At 40.0% G+C, this 22028-nt stretch overlaps 1 protein-coding gene across 1 annotated transcript in view; it reads right to left on the bottom strand.

Annotated features, from left to right (window-relative positions):
• The window catches only part of LOC121389782, an 82756-nt gene that overhangs the window by 15737 nt on the left and 44991 nt on the right, over positions 1-22028 (bottom strand). The window contains exons 4-7 of the mRNA XM_041521431.1: positions 21547-21606; positions 10792-10916; positions 7362-7539; positions 27-124 (exon numbers count right to left, since the gene is read on the bottom strand). Of these exons, the coding sequence (XP_041377365.1) occupies positions 27-124; positions 7362-7539; positions 10792-10916; positions 21547-21606 (461 nt within the window). The remainder of the gene's footprint in view (positions 1-26; positions 125-7361; positions 7540-10791; positions 10917-21546; positions 21607-22028) is intronic.

Genomic DNA, 22028 nt, shown 5'->3' with positions numbered 1-22028 from the left:
CCGGCTAACTTTATAACTGATATCACCTTTCTTTTGATCTTTCTCCTCTTCCATCGCACTGTGTAGAGGAGTGAGAGAAGGATGAGCGGAACTATGAACACCACTAGACGAACGGGAAGAATATCTGAAAGTAAATACACTCAACAATATTAATTAACGGCAAGTAGACGTTTTAGTAATCAAGGGCGAATCCAAGGAAGATGCCAGGGGGACTAGTTCATCAAGATTAACGTTGACCGCATGTTGACGTTAATCTTGATGAACTATAGAGGGGACCTGTCCCCCGACTAATAATTAAAGAGCCCCGGGTTTTTTTTTAATAACTTGTTTACAATTTTCATTGTAATACCCTTTTGCCCTTGGTCTCCTACCTAAAATATTTTCAAGTTCCGCCCTTGCTAATTCTTTGCTAGTGTCATTATTTTAGCAAGTTTGGATCACATTATTACTTCTAAACGTCGTTTCAGTAAAATTGTGACTCATGATATACGCAAAAATCGTGCACATGGCGGAGAATTTGGTATATTTATAAAAACTACTAATATGAGACAGGAGTTGTGCCCCCCCCCCCCCCCCCCCCCCCCCCCCCCCCGTGCTGGAGCAAAACTCAAATTCGGGCAAAACTTATACATATATTCGGGAAAAATGTGCAAACCTGAGACCTTTTTACTATGTATTTCCATCAAGATTAGTTGTAATCTATGTAAAAATGTAGTGATTCGTGTGCAGCCCTATTTAGCTGTTTGGTAGTAATGCTAATATGAATAAAAGTTGCTATCCAGATTCGGGCATTTTCGTTTAATTCGGGCAAAATCCAGCCTGCCACCACCACCCCCCCCCCCCCCCCCCCCCCCCCCTACAAAAACAGGAGCCAAAAATGGAAGCCCGTACGCCTTTGATGATGAAGAGTGCATTCGGCTAGAATCTGCTATGTGAAAATATCTACTGGCCCTTAATAAATTTCATTATAATTCCGTACCTAAACTTGTTACAAATGTTTTGATTGGTCATATTGATATCACATGATTTTCAAAAATAAGCCAATGTATCGACCACATGAGTGGCAGTCCTCTACAGATAGACAAAACAGTGACAGTGATTCATGTAATGGTAGCATTCACAATCTTGTCAAAACATCCCTTCAGCTCTGTCTTGTACATGTACATAAATCGATTTAAAAGACGGTCACTGGTCATCCAGATTCTGTACATCCGGCCATGAACCTCTATTTTGCACCACCTTTCCAGTCGGACCAGTTGTTAGACAAATGTACGTGTCCTACATCCCCAAAAAACCGGCCTCGGTGGCGTCGTGGTTAGGTCATCGATCTACAGGCTGGCAGGTACTGGGTTCGGATCCCAGTCGAGGCATGGGATTTTTAATCCAGATACCGACTCCAAACCCTGAGTGAGTGCTCCGCAAGGCTCAATGGGTAGGTGTAAACCGCTTGCACCGACCAGTAATCCATAACTGGTTCAACAAAGGCCATGGTTTGTGCTATCCTGCCTGTGGGAAGCGCAAATAAAAGATCCCTTGCTGTCTGTCGTAAAAGAGTAGCCTATGTGGCGACAGCGGGTTTCCTCTAAAAAAACCAGTGTCAGAATGACCATATGTTTGACGTCCAATAGCCGATGATAAGATAAAAAATCAATGTGCTCTAGTGGCGTCGTTAAATAAAACAAACTACTTTTTTTACATCCCAAAATCACTCGTGCCGGGAAAACTGATAAATAAAGAGGTTTAATCCCTCAATTCAAAGCGAATTTTAAAATGTATTTATTATTTTTATTTGTATATTTTAAATATATTTTCCGGAGAGCATGACCAAAAACCCTTTAGGAACTTGGCTCGCCATAGTTTGGACCCCCCCCCCCCCTTTTGCATGATTCCCTGCAACCATAGGCGTCGCAGACAAAAGGGTGGGTGGATAGGTGTCACTGCCCACACCAAATTTGAAGATTACATAAATGCTCCCAAGCTGAAAGTCGAATTAATATATAACTGGGCCCCGTTTTAGGAAGCAATCTTAGCACTAAAATCATATTAAATCCCTAACTACCTTATGGGTGTATACCACCAAATCAAATCCCTGATATATCAAAGACCGTGGTATGTACTGTTCTGTCTATGGAAAACACCTCGGTGGTCCCATTCTCTAACTGGGTATTCACCCTCCTAATCAGTGCCCCACAACAGGATTATCACATCCCGTGGTATGTGCTGCTCTATCTATTAAAAAAATTGCTGCATATAAAAGATCCCTTACTACTAATGATAAAAAAACCCCAACATATAGCGGGGTTAACTTTCTCCAAGACTATAATATGTCAGAATTATCAAATGTTTGATATCCAATAGCCATTCATCCTGGTGTTTTTAATATCATAAAATGCATTTCTCATATTTTTATAAACGCAAGTGCGTCTGAGAAGTAACAGTTATAGAGTCGAGTTTTAGTCTATTTTTAGGGTATTTCACCATTTCAAAGTCACAGACTCATGTTTCACTCAATTTAACTTTATTCAAATGTGTTACAGGTTTGTAGATTAACTAAACTTGGTGTTAATTTCCACTGGTCGAAACTAGGGTCTGTCCCTTTAAGATTGTCCCAAGCCCAACCACTGGTTGGATGTGCCCGAACCTTGAAAGGATATAGGCACGTAAATACAGTTTAAGTCAAGTCAATGATTAAAAAATGAATGTGCCGCTAGTGTTTTCATTAAAAAAAACCCCCCAAAACTCAAAAAACGTTTAACTTCCGGATCATAAATGTTAATCTAGAACTCTTGGCAGTATATAGCGACGAACTGAGGAAACCTAACAAGAATTTCGAGATGTTCGGAAATTACATTTCGGTCATTTCCGGACTTGATTGGTATGCTCGCCCAAGTAATCAGTTCGACGAGGCGGCGGTGTCACCAGGAGCAGATTAACCGTCTGGCTAATTGGACATGGACGGAGAATAGGGGAGGTCAGGGCCGAATCTAGAATCAAATAATGGGGGGGGAGGGGGATCTAAAAAATAATAATCAAGGCACAATAAATATAGCTGGCTTGTGTGTCTTCTAATCCAGATGTCTGAAAGGACAATTTTAATCTAATAAAGGAACCTTTTCGTGTCTTTTTTAGGGTGGATGAGGCAATTTAATGCCCCTTACTCATGGATTTGAAAGGCCGTCGCGCGCGTACGCACGCACTCGCGTACACGTACACAGAGACACACTCAAACACAAAACACGCACAAGCATACACACATACACAGACAACGCACAAGCACACCCACACACACACACACACACACAAACATAAACACACACACACACACATATATATACACACACACACACACACACACTCGCTCACACACACACACACACACACACACACAGACACAAACACACACACACACACATATATATATATACACACACACACACTCGCTCACACACACACACACACACAGACACAGACACAAACACACACACACACATATATATATATACACACACACACACACACTCGCTCACACACACACACACACACACACACACATGAGAGGGACATCGTTAATTGCACGAGATCCGACTGGGTGTACAAGAAATTGTCATTTTTGAATATTATGAAACGATTCACCATATTAATTTCTGGTATCTATGAACTATTTTAATTGATGTGTATTTGAGAGTTTGCCAACGACATTTGGTCTCACTGATCATGTAGTTTTTCACACACGGGCGTACGGCGAAACAAACAAGACAGAGGACCTAGTGTTCAAAATAGAAATCATTGCTTTAGTTACTAGAAATGGCATTTACTGTGGAAGACTTCTCGCAAGTAGAAACCATGATGGATGACGTTCGCTGATTTCTGACCTGCTAATAAATCAAACCATTGGCGTGTTCCGGTGTGCGAGCGCTCGCGTACAAATTGACTGGTACCGTCGTGTTCTATCCTATCACGTTAATTGACAGTTATGAACACTCGCTTACCATCAAGACCAATATGTTATAAATTCTGCGCAATCGCTGCCTACCAAACGGTAGTCAAAGATTCCCACTCTAATACAACAACCCAGACTGTGCACCACCCGCAAGGAAACAAATATGACAGCCATATGTTGCATTGTAGTAGCAAAGAAAAATATAAAAATAATAAAAAAAGAAAGAAGAAGAAAGAAACGAAACGAAAAGTTCATTTTCATTCATTTCAATTTATTTTCGCGCCTATATCCAATTAAGGTTCAAACACTCTGTCCTGGGCACACACCTCAGCTATCTGGACTGTCTGTCCAGGACACAATCTAATTATTGAATGTTTGTGTAACAGGGGCATTTTAATCTGTACATGTTTTATTTTGTTTATTTCAGTTTACAATTAAATGCACAGAACACACCAATCATCCACCGCTTGCAGCAGCAGCAGTGGTACGGCCCACGCATGTCAGATTTTTACCGGTCAAGAGACACACAAAAACACCTTCGTATCCTTTATAAGACAAAAATTACAAATATTACACATTTAGCATAATCTACAGTCAATCCCAAAGTCATAAGAGCCCATAAAATCGAGAAATTGATAATTTTTTTAATAAACCTTGACGTTTTCATATTCGCCAATCTAATTAAAATTAGCTCCACTAGTTAATTACTATTACCTGTGGATCTAACAGCACCCCGTTGGAGCTTATATCCAGTTGACCTTTCATTCGACCAATTAAAATCTTACTTGCAAAATCATGCCAGTGATTTGAAAGAATTTGAAAACATTTGGGATTATGCCGAAAGTATACGAAATGATTCGGATGAATTACGAAGTATGCCGGAAACTAATTTCAAAACCGTGATGGTATAGCCATAAATCTGTTTATACTAGTATACAATCCAGAGTTTATTGCTGCACTTTTCCCCCTGTTTTTTAATGTTGAAACAGACCAACAAGTTCGCCTATTGCAAAAATAGTCTTGCCCGATATATTTAGAATTTGTATTCTCCCGAATAACGCTATAAAAGGCGAAGTTTAATTGATCGATATTTAAATTGTTATTTTTAGATGAAATGTCACCTGGACATGGGAGTCCACGCAATGCTGTTAGATCTACTGGTAGACCAGTAGAGCTAATTTTAATCAGATTGGAATTAGACCTACAACTAATATTGTGAGTAAAATGCTAAAAATGCACAGTGAAAAGTTTTCAGACCAGCTCATTTTACCCGTACGTCTCCATCGTTTTATGCGGGAATACTAAAATTTGCTCCATCTCGTACGCCTATAGATGGCCCTGTGCTTATACACACTTTAGGGGGCGGGATGTAGCCCAGTGGTAAAGCGTTCGCTTGATGCGCGGTCAGTCTAGGATCGATCCCCGTTGGTGGGCCCATTGGGCTATTTCTCGTTCCAGCCAGTGCACCACGACTGACATATCAAAGGCCGTGGTATGTGCTTTCCTGTCTGTGGGAAAGTGCATATAAAAGATCCCTTGCTGCATTAGTAAAAATGTAGCGGGTTTCCACTGTTGACTACGAGTCAGAATTACCAAATGTTTGACATCCAATAGCCGATGATTAATTAATCAATGTGCTCTAGTGGTGTCGTTAAACAAAAAACCTTCTATACACATTTTAAAGTCTTAGACTTAAGACTGCAATAGTAAAGTTTGTTTCTTTTGTTTAACGACATCACTAGAGCACATTGATTTATTAATCATCGGGTATTGGATTGTCAAACATATCGTCATTTTGACAATCACAGAGAGAAAACCCGGTACATTTTTCCATTAGTAGCAAGGGATCTTTTATATGCACCATCCCACAGACAGGATAGTACATACCGCGACCTTTGATATACCAGTCGTGGTGCACTGGCTATGACGAGAAATAGCCCAATGGGCCCACTGACGGGGATCGATCCCAGATCGAATGCGCATCAAGCGAGCGCTTTACCACTGGGCTACGAGACTGCAATAGGAACGAAGGAAATGTTTATTTAACGACGCACTCAACACATTTTGTTTCTGGTTATATGGTTAAAGACCACACGGATATATAGAGAGGAAACCCGTTGTCACCACTTCATGGGCTACTCTTTTCGATTAGTAGCAAGGGATCTTTTATATGCACATCCCTGAAACAGGACAGCACATACCATGGCCTTTGTTACACCAGTTGAGGTGCACAGGCTGAAACGAGAAATAGCCCAATGGGGCCACCGACGGGGATCGATCCTAAACAGACCGCGCATCAAGCGGACGCTTTACCACTGGGCTACGTCCCGACCCACATGTCAGATCAGTACAAGTTGTACGTTTCCGATGTGGGTCCATTGGACTATTTCTCGTTCCAGCCAGTGCACCACGACTGGTATATCAAACGCGGTGGTATGTGCTATCCTGTCTGTGAGAAAATGCATATAAAAGATTCCTTGCTTGATTAGAAATAATGTAGCGGGTTTCCTCTGATGACTATATGTCAAAATTACCAAATGTTTGACATCCAATAGCCGATGATTAATGAATCAATGTGCTTTAGTGGTGTCGTTAAACAAACCAAACTCTTTTTTTTTTCCGATGTGGATAAGTGGACCCATTTATACAAGCAACAACCAGAAGGCAAACTTCAATCTCACTAGAAATTCAGCGTGATGGGGAAAAGTCAGATAATGTACAGTGTGGATCGATGTTTAGAACTCTACGATCCCACGTGGAAAAAAGAAAAAGGAACAGAAGAAATCTTCGACACCCAATGTCGTCATGGTCTCCCAAACGCAACAGGCGGTAGAACAAGCCAAAGCTGATCTGAAACGGAAACAACAACAACAACAACAACAACAAGAAACTTGTTCGGGTTGGAATGCACCAAAACCGATAGTCTGAAACTTTAAAGGCATACTGTCACGGATTTAAAGACCTTATTTCTCTAAAAATTGATAATAAATAAAAAATTACATTAATTGTTGGAAACCAAATCTAGCTATCGCATTACCTTAACTGAACCATGATGGAGTGAAGTGAAATCCATGTCATCCCTCTCGGCAATTTTAGTTTTTGAATTATGGACCACTGCCATAATTCAATTATATTTACAAAATGTCATTAATAAATGGAGGGTAGTGGTTATGAAGATGGTTGAATAAAATACATTTAGGGACAAATCAAATTATATTTGTTCAGGTATTACTTTGTTAGACCATTAAATAGGTCAGTAGTCTGTGACAATATGCCTTTAATACCATGACAACGCCATACAAAATGTATGGATGTGACATCATCTTTGGGGATTTGAGTCTAAAACTCTAACGTTTTAGAAGCACGGGCCGAGGTCTATGCTCTTACTAATACCAAACATATATAATATGACGTCACACACCTCCAGCGACGTCTTCAACGGGAACGACGATGACGAGGACGAAGATGACGATCCACAGCCCGAACACAGACAGCAGGACGAGCACGGGCTGGAGGCTGAAAACCCAGGGGAGGCGACTCGTACCGCGGTGCACGTGCGTCACACGTCGGATCAACTCCGTATACTCGCTCTGACTCATCTGTTGGAAGGAAGGAAATGTTTTATTTAACGACGCACTCAACACATTTTATTTACGGTTATATGGCGTCAGACATATGGTTAAGGACCACACAGATATTGAGGGAGGAAACCCGCTGTCGCCACTTCATGGGCTACTCTTTTTTTCGATTAGCAGCAAGGGATCTTTTCTATGCACCATCCCACAGACAGGATAGCAGATACCACGGCCTTTGATATACCAGTTGTGGTGCACTGGCCAATATAAAGTAGAACCCCATACATACACACATGCATACACATAGATGTGCGCGCACATGCACACACATGCGCGTTCACACACACACACACACACACACACACACACACTCTCTCTCTCTCTCTCTCTCTCTCTCTCTCTCTCTCTCTCTCGCGCGCGCACACACACACACACACACACACACGATCCAATCAAACAATCCGTTACAGTTACAATTGCAAACATCATGTACATTATATAAATAACGAAAAATCCATTATTTTGCCATTTATTATTTCCAAATAAATCTGTAGGACTTTCCATTTTAAAAGTTAGCTGAACTAGTTTGACTTCACTGGTAACATGTCACGGGCGTAGGGAGGTGCCCCAAAAAAGTGTATGCGGGGGTGGGGGCGCGATCATACACACACACCCTTGCCCTACCCGGTATTATGTCAATTCTATAGTGGTTCGGGGGCATGCTTCGACAGAAAAATTTTAAAACTATTTGTCCTCAACCCCCCCCCCCCCCCCCCCCCCCCCCCCACATCGTTTGTAACCTCGAGATATATTCAGAAGTCTGGCGCTAGATATAGCTTACAGATTGCACTAAACCAAATAACTTCCGGCTGGGTGAAAGTTCGAGGTGCATTTTTGATAGAGAAGTGAATAGACCTGTGATTGGTTATAAATATAAGTGTGTTGTATGTAAAAGAAATTAGTTTTATCTGCGCTAAAAATGTATGCAATTTTATTTCATCTAGTACCACTGTGTTAAGTAGCCTTGTGCTTGAAACATGTTTACAAACGTAAACATTTTGTGCGAAATGTTGTAAAAGCATCTGGTTATATCGAAAATGAGCCTTGAAAGGTACCATTTTCCTCAGTTAATACTTTGAGGTAGGGGTTGTAGTACTGGACCCATATTCACAAAAAAGTGTAAATTTACGTCTACGATTAGCACTTACGTGTGCCGTAGATTTACGTTTACGTGCAAGAAGCACCTTATTCTCAAAGATGGTCGTAAATGTAAACGTAACTTAGTTGGACGTAAATCTACGATGTAACATTCTCACTGGAGTAATTAATAAAAACACATTAGAAACGATGGCTACTGGGTAAATAACAAATGCGCAAAACGCAATTTTGTTTGTCGTCTGCTAACAATAACATTGCGAACAGTGAACCTTGGAATTTTGGTATTGGTGGGGATCCGCGTTTTGGTACGAACTTGAGGACATTTCTTAAAAAGGAAAAGATAAGTCAGGAGAAATTGGCCAAGTCGAAAACATCCGTTCGATCACGAACAAAAATATGTTCAATCCGTGGGCGTTCGCCATAGCAAACTGCTTCATTTATTGGAAATGCTGCTAGTTTCCGTAAATAATAGTAAATAACGGCGATCGTGCTTGATTTATTATATGTACACAACTTACGTGCAGCGTTAGTTGCAACCTGAGGCACTCTTATATTTACGTCCAACTTTACACGTAACTTACGTTTTCGTGGTTTCGTGAATAGCTCTTCAGTCGTAGATTTACGTTTACGTGTAAAACTAGGCTTACGATATTTTGTGAATATGGGTCCTGATATTTATGGGTCATAGTTTGATTGATATATTGCATGTAGTGTTTTTAAACATAAACGTTAACATGGTCGCCTGTTGAATTTTATTTGGTATAGTACAATCTGCATGGCTATGTAACTTCTGTCACCCGATAAAGGTTTTGACGCATCAGAAAATCGCGTTCTGAATTCACACGCTTCCGGTGTACGCAGATTTTAAGTGTTTCGGACATTTTGGCAACTCCATTATATGGTCGATATACGATCGCTAATACGGATAAAAGCCAATTTATGTAAGTTTAACACCAAATGCGTGTACTTTATAGTTGGTCCAGTCTGGTGCTAACAGCTGGCGTTTCGGTAAAATGGGTTAAAGTTTTAACATTGATTCAGAAGGAAATGTTTTATTTAACGACGCACTCAACACATTTTATTTTAGGTCATATGGCGCCATACATATGGTTAAAGGGACATTCCTGAGTTTGCTGCAATTTTTAAGATGTTATCGACTAACACGAGACTTTTTAACGATTGTGATTACATATCAAATATATTTTTCTGCATAAAATATCAGTGGCTGTATAGTAAACGTGTTTCTGATCGTTCTACTATTTGTACTAGGTTAAATTTCATTTTATTTCCAAAAAAAATAAAAAAAATTCGTACGTACAAAATTATTTGAAGACAAAATCCAGTTTGGGCTTCTTACAAAAATTAAAACGACCAGAAACACATTGAATATACAGACACTGATATTCTAAACAAGAAAATATATCTAATATGTAAGTTTAATCGTAGAACTATTATATTAGTCGGAAACAGGAATGCCCCTTTAACATTAAAAACCAAATTTGTTCTAACTTCTATAACTTTGTTTTTCTTTATATAGAAGCTAGAACCATTGAATGAAAGGCCTGACCATCCTCTAAATAGAGGAAATATCATGTTTTTTTGTCAAATATGATTTATATCTTATCGAATGAAGTTTGCAATCATATCTCACGAGTCGCGCTTGCGAGACGAGTGTGATATGATTGCAAACTTCACGAGATGAGATATAAATCATATTTGACAAGAAACATGAAATTTTCTATTTATTGTATAACTTTTAACAATTCACCTTTATTTTTAATATGCCAGCAGCAAAATAGTTCGGGCTTTCTTACAGTGAAGATAACACTTTCTACAGTGACGATAACACATTTTAGAATGAAATATAGTGAAATTTTCACTCTAAAATGTGTTATCGTCACTGAGTGACTGATAACACTTTTATTTCACTGATATTTATAGATATTTCACTAAATGTTATATAATAAATATTAATATCCATTATTGTTATTATCAAGCTAATTTGCATATCTATTGTATGAAAAATATATATTATGTGTGATGTAGAGTCTTGGTAATGTCCATTAAAGCTTATTAGTTTTTATGTTGACACTTTTAGGCAGCACAACGCTTTCTTACATTAATTCCGTGCCACTTGAGAGAGGTCGGGATGTCCTTGTCCGTGTCGTCCACCACCAGATGGGGCTGCCAAACCCCGCGCATGTTAATGTCAACACTTGCCAAAATATGACCATTTGCAAGATCTGAAACGAAATTAAAATTTAAGACATTAGCATCATAGTCCCGTTTCATGAAGTCTTTAAGTGCATAGTTACCTTATGCACTTAACGTGATCTTAGCGCTAAGATCGCTTTGTAAAACGGGGCTCTGGTCTAGATTTGGGGAATCGGTTGGGATTTCAGCATCGATTATTGGTTATAATCGGTTGACACTTTCGATTACACAATCGGTTAGAATTATATGAACATAAGAAAGATTTTAATTATATGGACCAAACACCGGAATATATCTTACAAATTGTTAATGTTTACCTTTAAGGAGTATACCACCAAATCAAATCCCATAGACGACAATAATAATATATGTGTGTGACGGAACATGCTCTTAATTTTGTTTTCGCCTGTGGCGATATTAATTGTTTTAGAGGGCTGTGTGCAGTTCCAATATGCACTTAAGCCGAGGTGGGCACTTTGTTACGTAATACCTCCGCGCGACCGTGGTCGAGCTGTGCCTAATACACACCCGCCCAGGTTCGGAGGCCATGTGGCCAGTAGTTACGTAATACCTCCGCGAGTGCGGTTTTTACGACCGTGATTTTGGCGACTAGGCGTCATCAAGTCTGGCCATCTAAGGAAAATTATCGTCTTGGTCGCTGTGGAAATATCACTTGTAGGTATTCGGTGCCGCGATGTACCCCCAAGCGATACTGGGATTTTATAATAAATAGCTAGGGTTTTAGAGATATCTGGGAGAAACATAGGAAGGCTTCCAGGGGGAACGTTGTCCGTCCGGACTGGTAAATATATTATTTCTGCTCTGTTGTATAACCTTGATGTGATTGATGTGACTTTAAATATTTTAATACTGTATTATACCAATATTATTTAGACGGTGCTGCCGGTAATCTGACGCAGTAGACTGTAGGCTCACTGTTATATATATATATATATATATATATATATATATATATATATAAGCTTAACCAGTCATCCTAGAGGACCTAGGTAAACTGTAGGTTATTGTCTTTATTGTGATAGGTACCAGTATTAATTCTGTATTACAAGGTTACTGAATGAGTAGATACGGGTTAATTAAAAATTAACCAGTTAGGAATAGAGTTGTAATTCCTTTATTAATTAAGTTCCCCTGGAAGCGTTTCTCAATTATCACACGTGTGGGTGTTGTGTCACGGTGAAGTAATTAGAATATTGTATAAACTAGACACCTAGTGATTAACTAATTAAGTGATGAGTTCTGGGTTGTTACTATTTGTTGTTGTTAATTAACTACTGCGGCAGTACATTTGTCAGCGTAGATTAATACAGATTCCAAAGTGTATTGTGTTTTCTAGTGAACTAAACGTGCTATATTATACATACTTTATATAAGATCGTATCTCTGATCATACCTAGAGACGAGCCACGCGGGTATAACTGCCCGTTACAGAGAGATCTAATAGATATACAGTTAGGAGAGATATTTGGATAATCGTTTTTTATTCGGTTACGGGTATTATAGGATCCCCGTGACAGGAGTGAAAATTGGGGCGCTCGTCCCGGATCTGAAACGGGACATGCATATTTAAAAAAGTATTGTTTGTAAATGGGGGCTTTATAAATTATTTTTACAAATTAACCAGAAGTAGCAACGTTGTTCACTAGAAAATTCATTAATAATAAGTGCGTCATATCTAAACATGGATAAGAATTTGCTGGATAGGCATACGCTCAGTGTAGTGGAGATTAAGCGAGCACGTAAGTGAGCGGGAAATTGATTTAACATCAGCTAAAACCTTAGGTGATATAAAGACAATTATTATCCAGGAAGTTTTTGGTGATAGGCCTGTTATGGAAGACAGTGAGATTGTTCCAGAGATAGAGATAAATGAGTTAAGTGTGGAACAACAATTAGCTTTTAAAAAACTTGAGTACGAAAGAGAAGAACGTGCATTAGATAGAGAGAGAGATAGATAAGATAGAGAGAGGGATAGAGAGAGAGAGAGAGAGAGAGAGAGAGAGAGAGAGAGAGAGAGAGAGAGAGAGAGAGAGAAGAGAGAGAGAGAAGAGAGGGATAGAGAAGATAGAGAGAGGGATAGAGAGAGGGAGAGAGAAAGAGAAGAGAGGGGTAGAGAAGAGAGAGATAGGGATAGAGAATTCCAGTTAGAAAAATTAAAAGTGGAACATGAGTTAAAGTTGAATACTGAAGAAGTTAGACGGGAGGCCGGAAATGGGTTTAACATGTCGGAGGCTTATAGATCAGTGCCTGTATTTGATGACCAGGAGGTAGATATGTTCTTCCAACTTTTTGAACGGGCCGCTAAGCAGCTAAATTGGCCGCAGTCTAAGTGGACATTGTTAGCCGTGTCTAAGTTTAAGGGGAAGGCTAGTGTAGCTTATAGTTCCATGAGTGATGAGCGAGCAAGTCAGTACGACCTAGTTAAGGCTGCAGTGTTGAGGGCTTATGAATTACGACCTGAGGATTATCGTTTACGGTATAGCGAGTTGAGAAAAAGCCAGCGTCAGTCTTATAGTGAGTTTGTGGCTAAGAAGGCAGGGATGTTTGATAAATGGGTGGTTTCTCATCAGGCAGAGTCATATACCGAGTTACGGGAGTTGTTGATCTTACAGGACATTAAAAATGGATTACCAGTTAGCTTACGTATTCATTTAGAGGATCGTGATGTCAAAAAGATAGAGGAGGCAGGCATAGTGGCAGATGATTACGTGTTAATACACAAAGCTCAGGCAGTACAGGGTAGCTCTTTACAACAGGGTGATAAGAAGAAATTTCAGCCAGGTTTTTCCCGGGAAAGTAACTATCGGGGAGAGTCATCTAGTTGGTCAGCTAGTCAGGCAAGGAATGCACCTGGTGGGCAAAGTAAGGATAAACCTGCATTATCAGCCAATGCACGAACTTTTCGTCCACATTGCAGTTACTGTAAAAAGGATAACCATCTTGTCGGGGACTGTTTTAAAAGGAAACGCGATAATGCGCAAGTGGTCGGTTTAGTGAGGTCAGCTTCGTTAGCGAGAGAGTTAATGGTTAGTCCCATGGCAGAGAAAGTAAACCCGTATGTGTCCACTGGTATGGTTTGTGATGTGAAACAAGAATTGAGTCCTAAGGCAATATCAATCTATCGAGATACCGGGTGTAGTCAGTCGCTGATAACGTCAGAGTGTTTAACTGGTATTGAGAATTCAGATACAGGACGTAGTTTGGCCGTAACCTCGGTTACTGGAGAAAAAATGGTTGTCCGGTTACATAACGTTTTCTTGTGTTCGAAGTTTGTGACGGGACCAGTCGTTATGGGTGTTGTGAAGGACTTGCCTGTTGAAAACATAGGAGTTTTGTTGGGTAATGATTTGACTAGTCAGTGTTGCCAGCCCCAAGGTGACAAATTGTTAAATGAAGACAGCCTTTACCCATAAAAGAGTGTGAGGTTGATGAGGTTAGTTATCCTGCGTGTGTAAAGACTAGGGCTATGGCCAGAAGGGTAACACGAGACCCAGAGGATATTTGTGATTTGTCTGATACGTGTGTGAGCCATGAAATTGGAGTGGATGAGGTTATCAGTAAAATAGTAGATAAGTCTACTGAGGAAATAAATGTGGTGGAACCTGTTGACTCCCGCAGAGGGTAAATGAACCAGTTGTGTTTGATAGAGGGGACTTACCTTGTAATAAACAAGAGTTAATTCTAGAGCAGGGGGATGATCCAAAATTGTTGGCAGCTCGCACTACATTGTTAACTGAGGGTGAGATGGAGGATCAGATGTCAGGTTATGATATGGACAAGGGAGTATTAATGAATAAGAGAGTTAGTGATAGGTTGTGGCAGGCGTCCGGACTAGCTAGGAAGCAACTGAGCCATGCTCAGAGCAAAATAAGATCAGTGTTTGATAGGAAGGCTAGGAGTCGGGAATTTAAACCAGGGGATAAGGTGCTGCTGTACCTTCCCATTAAACGGGGTTCATTACAGAACCGGTATTTCGGTCCCTATGTTGTACACAAACGGGTTAATGAGACAGGGTATGTGATAAACACTCCTGATAGGGTTAGGAAAAGTAGGTATTGTCACATCAATTTGCTAAAAGGTTATTTTGACAGACTGCCGATAGTTCCAGAGTTACCGGTCCAAATTGAGAATCACTCAATTTCCTGTGATGACGTCAAGACTGCAGAGAACAAATTAACCAACAGCCAGATTATAGCAGACTTGAGCCCCCAGCGAGCAAAGTTGACTACGTTGAAACAAGACAATGTTTCCATTTGTCAGGACCTTCCAACGGTTACCAATACCTTAAGCCAGGATCTGCGCTTGGAACCCAACGCTACACCGTTTCGACAGCATGCCTATCGGAGAAAACCTGGAAAACGTGCGACACTGAAAAAGAAGGAAACGAAGTTCCAGTGGTCAGATGAATGCGAAAAGTCATTCAACCGTCTCAAGCAGATGCGCTCCTCGTCTCCCGTGATGGCAGCACCAGACTACCGAATGCCTTTCAAGCTGGCTGTGGATGCCAGTGACGTGGGAGCTGGAGCTGTGCTGTTCCAGGAAGACGAAAATGGACTGGACCATCCTGTAAGTTTCTTCTCCAAAAGGTTTGACAAACCCCAGGTGAACTATTCCACTATAGAGAAGGAAGCTTTGGCCATGGTACAATCTCTGAAGCATTTTCAGATCTACGTGAAGTCGGCATTGCATCAAGTGGTGGTCTTTACTGATCATAATCCGCTTACCTTCATTCACAGAATGAAAGCCACCAACCAGAGAGTTTTGAGATGGAGTCTTCTTCTGCAGGAATTCCCAATTACCATTGAATATATCAAGGGCACATCCAATGTAATCGCTGATGCCCTGTCCCGAAGTTGAACGTTATGATAATGTGTTGACATTCTTGATTTCTGTTTTGTTTTTATATATACTACTCAAAAGAATTTAAGGGTCAAAAATGTATAACCAAATAAGTTTCAGAGTGTATTAGATTGATGATGTAAACTACACCAAATTTTTTATTTATTGTTCCTTATTTACAAAAAACGTCACTGGCCAATCCATCCTGGCGATACCTTGTTGTCTGAGAAAGTCCGTTACCACCCTGGCGCGGTGGGGTCTGGCATTGTCATCCTGCAGAACTGCCCCGCCGCCAATCTGCTGAAGGCCTGGGAGAACCAACGGCCGGATAATCTCATTCAGATAGCGGATTCCATTCAGATTGCCATCCACCACATAGAGGGGGGTCCTGTGGTGGATAGAGATGCCGCCCCACACCATGACGCTGCCACCACCGAACCGGTGACGTTGTCTAACGTTAACGTCAGCGAAGCGCTCCCCAGGACGTCTGTAGACACGAACCCGACCGTCGTTGAACTGGAGACTAAACCTGGACTCATCAGTGAACATCACTCGACCCCACTGAACACGTTGCCACCGCAGATGAAGTGTGCACCAGTGACGTTTGGCCGTTCTGTGACGTGGTAGGAGTGGTGGTCGAACAGCCTGGCGACGGCAGCGTAGATTATTGGCTCTCAGACGATTGCGTATGGTTTGATCAGACACTCGAGTTCCAGTCGCAGTCCGCAGATTGTCACGTAATCGGCGTGCAGTGGTTGTGCGTTGAAGTAGAGCCATATTGGTGATGTAGTGGTCCTCTCTATTTGTAGTGCTTCGGGGTCTTCCCGAACGTGGACGATTTCGAACAGAATTCGTTGCTTGGTACCGTTGCCACAGTCGGCCAACGACACTCTGACTGACACCAAGTCTCAGAGCAACATTTCTTTGCGTATTGCCATCCTGAAGCCAAGCAATAGCCCTTCCTCGATCTTCGATAGTCAGTTAACGTCGTACCATTGTCGAATTTGGAGTGTGCACCGTACACCAACGCAAGCTCCAATTATACGGAAATTCAGCATTGGGAACATGGAATACACACGCAAAGCGTGCAAATGAAGCGCTTTGTGAAAAAGCAAGTTATGGGCACTTAGCAGACCTTTCGCTTTCGCCCTAATTTACGTGCAAATGTAAGCATGTTTTCGCCATTAGAACTAGTCGACAGTGTCCATGACAGTGGATTTTAATTCATTTATGGGTTGCTTAGACCCACTTTCGTCAAAAAGGAACAATACCATGCGTGACATTATGGTCTAGCTAATATAATTGACATTCAGAAAATAATGTCGAAAATATCGTCTGACCCTTAAATTCTTTTGAGTAGTTTTATTGTATACCAGGGACTCAGAGACTCAGTGTGATTACTGGTAGTCACTTTATTACTATGTGTTATAAATGCCCGGATGCGTCGGTTAACGCACATTTGTTTTGTTATAATGTAGTATATTTCCCTATTCCTAGAGTAGAGGAAATATCCTTTTTGAGGTGGGGGTGTGTGACGGAACATGCTCTTAATTTTGTTTTCGCCTGTGGCGATATTGTTTTAGAGGGCCGTGTGCAGTTCCAATATGCACTTAAGCCGAGGTGGGCAGTTTGTTACGTAATACCTCCGCGCGACTGTGGTCGAGCTGTGCCTAATACACACCCAGCCCAGGTTCGGAGGCCATGTGGCCAGTAGTTACGTAATACCTCCGCGAGTGCGGTTTTTACGACCGTGATTTTGGCGACTAGGCGTCAGCAAGTCTGGCCATCTAAGGAAAATTGTCGTCTTGGTCGTTGTGGAAATATCACTTGTAGGTATTCGGTGCCGCGATGTACCCCCAGGCGATACTGGGATTTTATAATAAATAGCTAGGGTTTTAGAGATATCTGGGAGAAACATAGGAAGGCTTCCAGGGGGAACGCTGTCCGTCCGGACTGGTAAATATATTATTTCTGCTCTGTTGTATAACCTTGATGTGATTGATGTGACTTTAAATATTTTAATACTGTATTATACCAATATTATTTAGACGGTGCTGCCGGTAATCTGACGCAGTAAACTGTAGGCTCACTGTCTAATATATAAAAAGCTTAACCAGTCATCCTAGAGGACCTAGGTAAACTGTGGGTTCATGTCTTTATTGTGATAGGTACCAGTATTAATTCTGTATTACAAGGTTACTGAATGAGTAGATAAGGGTTAATAAAAAATTAACCAGTTGGGAATAGAGTTGTAATTCCTTTATTAATTAAGTTCCCCTGGAAGCGTTTCTCAATTATCATACGTGTGGGTGTTGTGTCACGGTGAAGTGATTAGAATATTGTATAAACTAGACACCTAGTGATTAACTAATTAAGTGATGAGTTCTGGGTTGTTACGTTGTTACTATTTGTTGTTGTTAATTAACTACTGCGGCAGTACATTTGTCAGCGTAGATTAATACAGATTCCAAAGTGTATTGTGTTTTTGTTGTGTTTTCTAGTGAACTAAACGTGCTATATTATACATACTTTATATAAGATCGTATCTCTGATCATACCTAGAGACGAGCCACGCGGGTATAACTGCCCGTTACAGAGAGATCTAATAGATATACAGTTAGGAGAGATATTTGGATAATCGTGTTTTATTCGGTTACGGATATTATAGGATCCCCGTGACAATGTGGCTATTTAAAACTCCTGCATGCAGCATATCAGTCGACATATACACCACGGATATAAATACTACCACCCCTCACACTTAAAATAAATCAGAAAAAAAAATAGGGGTTAAGCTGCTCATTTCAGAGATAATGGGTAGCGGCTATGACTACTCTAGTTCCGCACAAAATCTGAGTACTTTTTTTTACAGGTACCCTTACATGTTTCAAGCACAAGCTACCTGACAGTTGTACTAGTCTACTTTTTGTTTTCTACAACAAACACACTCACATTTATAACCAATCACAGGACCTGCGGTATCAACTGCTCTATCAAAGGTTTGACCCAGCCGGAAGTTATTTGGTTTAGTATTACCTGTAATACCTATTTAATTATTATTTATTATTATATAATCGATAATCTGATTGGTAGAGCCAAAGCGATCGATTTTCAATTATAATCGATCATTGGAACATCGCTAAACAGGACTGTACCTTGCGGGGTGGAGCAAGGGGAAACGTGCCCGAGGCCGAAAAAAGAAGACAAAACGTGCCTGTTTAGTTTAAACGTGGCCTTTTTGTTTAGCTGGGAAAGATCTAGCTCGAGTGTCTTTTAACGTTTAGGGGCGAGACGTAACCCAGTGGTACAGCGCTCGCTCGATGCGCGGTCTGTGTAGGATCGATCCCCGTCGGTGGGCCCATTGAGCTATTTCTTGTTCCAGCCAGTGCACCATGACTGGTATATCAAAGGCCGTGATATGTACTACCCTGTCTGTGGGATGGTGCATATAAAATATCCTTTGCTGTTTAATCGAAAAGAGTAGCCCATGAAGTGGCGACAGCGGGTTTCCTCTCTCATTATCTGTGTGGTCCCTCACTATATGTTTGACGCCATATAACTGTAAATAATATCTGTTGAGTGCGTAGTTAAATAAAACATTTCTTTCTTTCTTCTAACGTTATTCTATTATATGTGAGGGGTTAGGGTTAGGGTTAGGGTTATGTTCTCACATTTAATAGAATAACACTAGAAGACACTCGAGCTAGGAAAGACCATGATATATTGCTGCACTCCATAATGTTTGTTTGGCAAAGTTCGGCTCTGAATGAACACTAACTGATGAAAAGATTGACATTTTAGATCTAATTTCAATTCATTACCAGCGAAGTTATGTCTATATAGAATATAAAGATATAATGTGAGATTGAATGTCACCGAAATGGGGTTGAATGTCGGTAACATGGTCAGTTCCCAGGCATTATGGATGAGAGCTGTGGTCGCAGTCATTATTGCCTGATTCTACTTGTGTGTTCCATTATTTCGTTCCATAATACATTAAATATCTAGTATCATAGCTGGAAATATCATATTTCAGTTTCCATCTTATAGGCATATTGTCTCGGACTACTGACCTATTTAATGGTCTAACAAAGTATTACCTGAACAAATACAATTTGATTTGTTCCTAAATATACTTTATTCAACCATCTTCATAAAACCACCATACTCCATTTATTAATGGCATTTTGTAAAAATAATTGAATTATGGCAATGGTCCATAATTCAAAAACTAAAATTGCTGAGAGGGATGACATGGATTTCATTCCATCATGGTTCAGTTAAGGTGAAGAGAGAGCTAGATTTTGTTTCCAACAATTAATGTAATTTTTATTTATTATCCATTTTTAGAGAAATAAGGTCCTTAAATCTGTGACAGTATGCCTTTAAAGTTAATTTTGTTTCCAGTTTTTATTTTTGAATCTACTGCATATAGTTATGGATAGTAAATGTCATTTGGTTGTCATTTTTGCGGAGTCTAGTTGAAGGCATAAACTTTAATATTTAAACTAAAAATGATAAATGTTTATGGCAAGAAGCCGACATTAAACAGTTTTGACAGATCCCTTTTAATGGCAGTGCTTTCTTTATTAAATGTTATAATAAACGATAATTCATAAATGCAACTTTAAAAAAAACATGACATTAACAGTTCCATGCTTTGAAAACTGATTTCTGAGACCTTTGATTTTGTATTGTATAAGTCAATCACAGTTATACATGTTTGTAGGATCGAAAACATTTGTGAAACGAAATGTAGCTAAAATCGAAAATATTTGTTGACTCCCGGTCACTTTTCTACGGCATAATAGTCAGTTTTCTACAGTAGAAAAATAACTGCTGTAAAGCCCGTAGTACTACGATTCCCCACACGTTGCAAACTGACCCCCGTAGAATAACGACTCCCTCTTAAAACCATACAAAATCTTCTCACCGTTACACCGGTCTTGGCGTTGATGGTAGTGTTTTTTTAAGCAGACCAATTTACTGACAAAAGGCAATAGAATGCCAGAAGTTTGAGAGAAAAAGCAGCATTTTACACAAGATATTTGCCAGACTAGAGGTCGTTATCAGCTATCATATCTCTGGAAATTATACGTCTAGACATATAAACCACTGTCCTGGAACGACAGCCCATATAGCTGAGATGCTTGTCAGGGCAGAGTGCTTGAATCTTAATTAGATATAGACACAAATATAAATGAAATGACACGATATTGCATTGTGAGTGGATGTGAGATAGTGGCATCCATATTTAAGACAGACATTATATCCATCATTCCGCTTTAAGAGGGTGGTGATCCTTAGCTACATCAATTCCTTGAGATTGGGAAAGGGGATATAATTAACTTGATCCAACAACCTCGTCTCTAAAGGAACTATCCGGAGTCTGGTGCCATTGTAATTTGTTTACGACTAAAAGAGCCTTTTGGTGACTAAAATTAGATATTAAAGATAATTACTTGTTTAGAATACAAATGTCTGTATAAACAAAACGTCTGTTGTCATCCTAATGTTTGTAATAGTCCAAACTGCATTTAATCTTCGAATAATTTCGAACGTATAAAAAAGTACATATATTACGAAAATAAATTGAAATATAACTGCTGCAAACTTCAGCACACGACCGCAAACACAGACACTGATATATAAATAAGAAAATGTATTTAAAGTGTAATGTTAGTCGCAAAAAAGGCTGTGTTAAGAGTCTGTTAGACAAAAACATCTTGCAATGGCTGTAAACCCAGGTGAGCCCCTTTAAGTTCTAAGCCACTAGGTGACAAAGAGGTGAGATCTCACGTGCTGACAGTGCTGCAGCAATATCACTGCTGATGGACTGGCTGCTTCGAGGAAGTCGATCTGCAAATACGAGAATAATTATTGTAGTACATGCAATTAAATTTAATATATTTATTAACACTAGTGTCATAGAGTCAAAATGTTTATCAAGGTGCATCTCAGGAAGAAGACGATTAAGAAGTAGATGATGATGATGAAGATGAAGATGATGATGTTGATGATGATGATGATGATGATGATGATGATGATGAAGACGACGAAGAAGAATCTGCAGAAAAAGAATAAGAAGCTGCTGCTGCTGATGATGATGATGAATAAGAAAAAGGAAGAGAATTGAGAAGAAGAACAAGAAGAATATTAATAACATCAGAACAACATCAACAACAACAAACACGAATTTTTATCCACGGATATATGGTGTATTTTATGAAAATTAATCTTTGATTTTAATGACCATAGTGATCAACCATCTATGTGATGAT

This window comes from Gigantopelta aegis, chromosome 15, assembly GCF_016097555.1.
Source record: "Gigantopelta aegis isolate Gae_Host chromosome 15, Gae_host_genome, whole genome shotgun sequence".
NCBI classification, from domain to species: Eukaryota; Metazoa; Mollusca; class Gastropoda; order Neomphalida; family Peltospiridae; genus Gigantopelta; species Gigantopelta aegis.
Note: the sequence above shows the minus strand (reverse complement) of the source record. Positions and strands in the feature narration are given on the sequence as shown.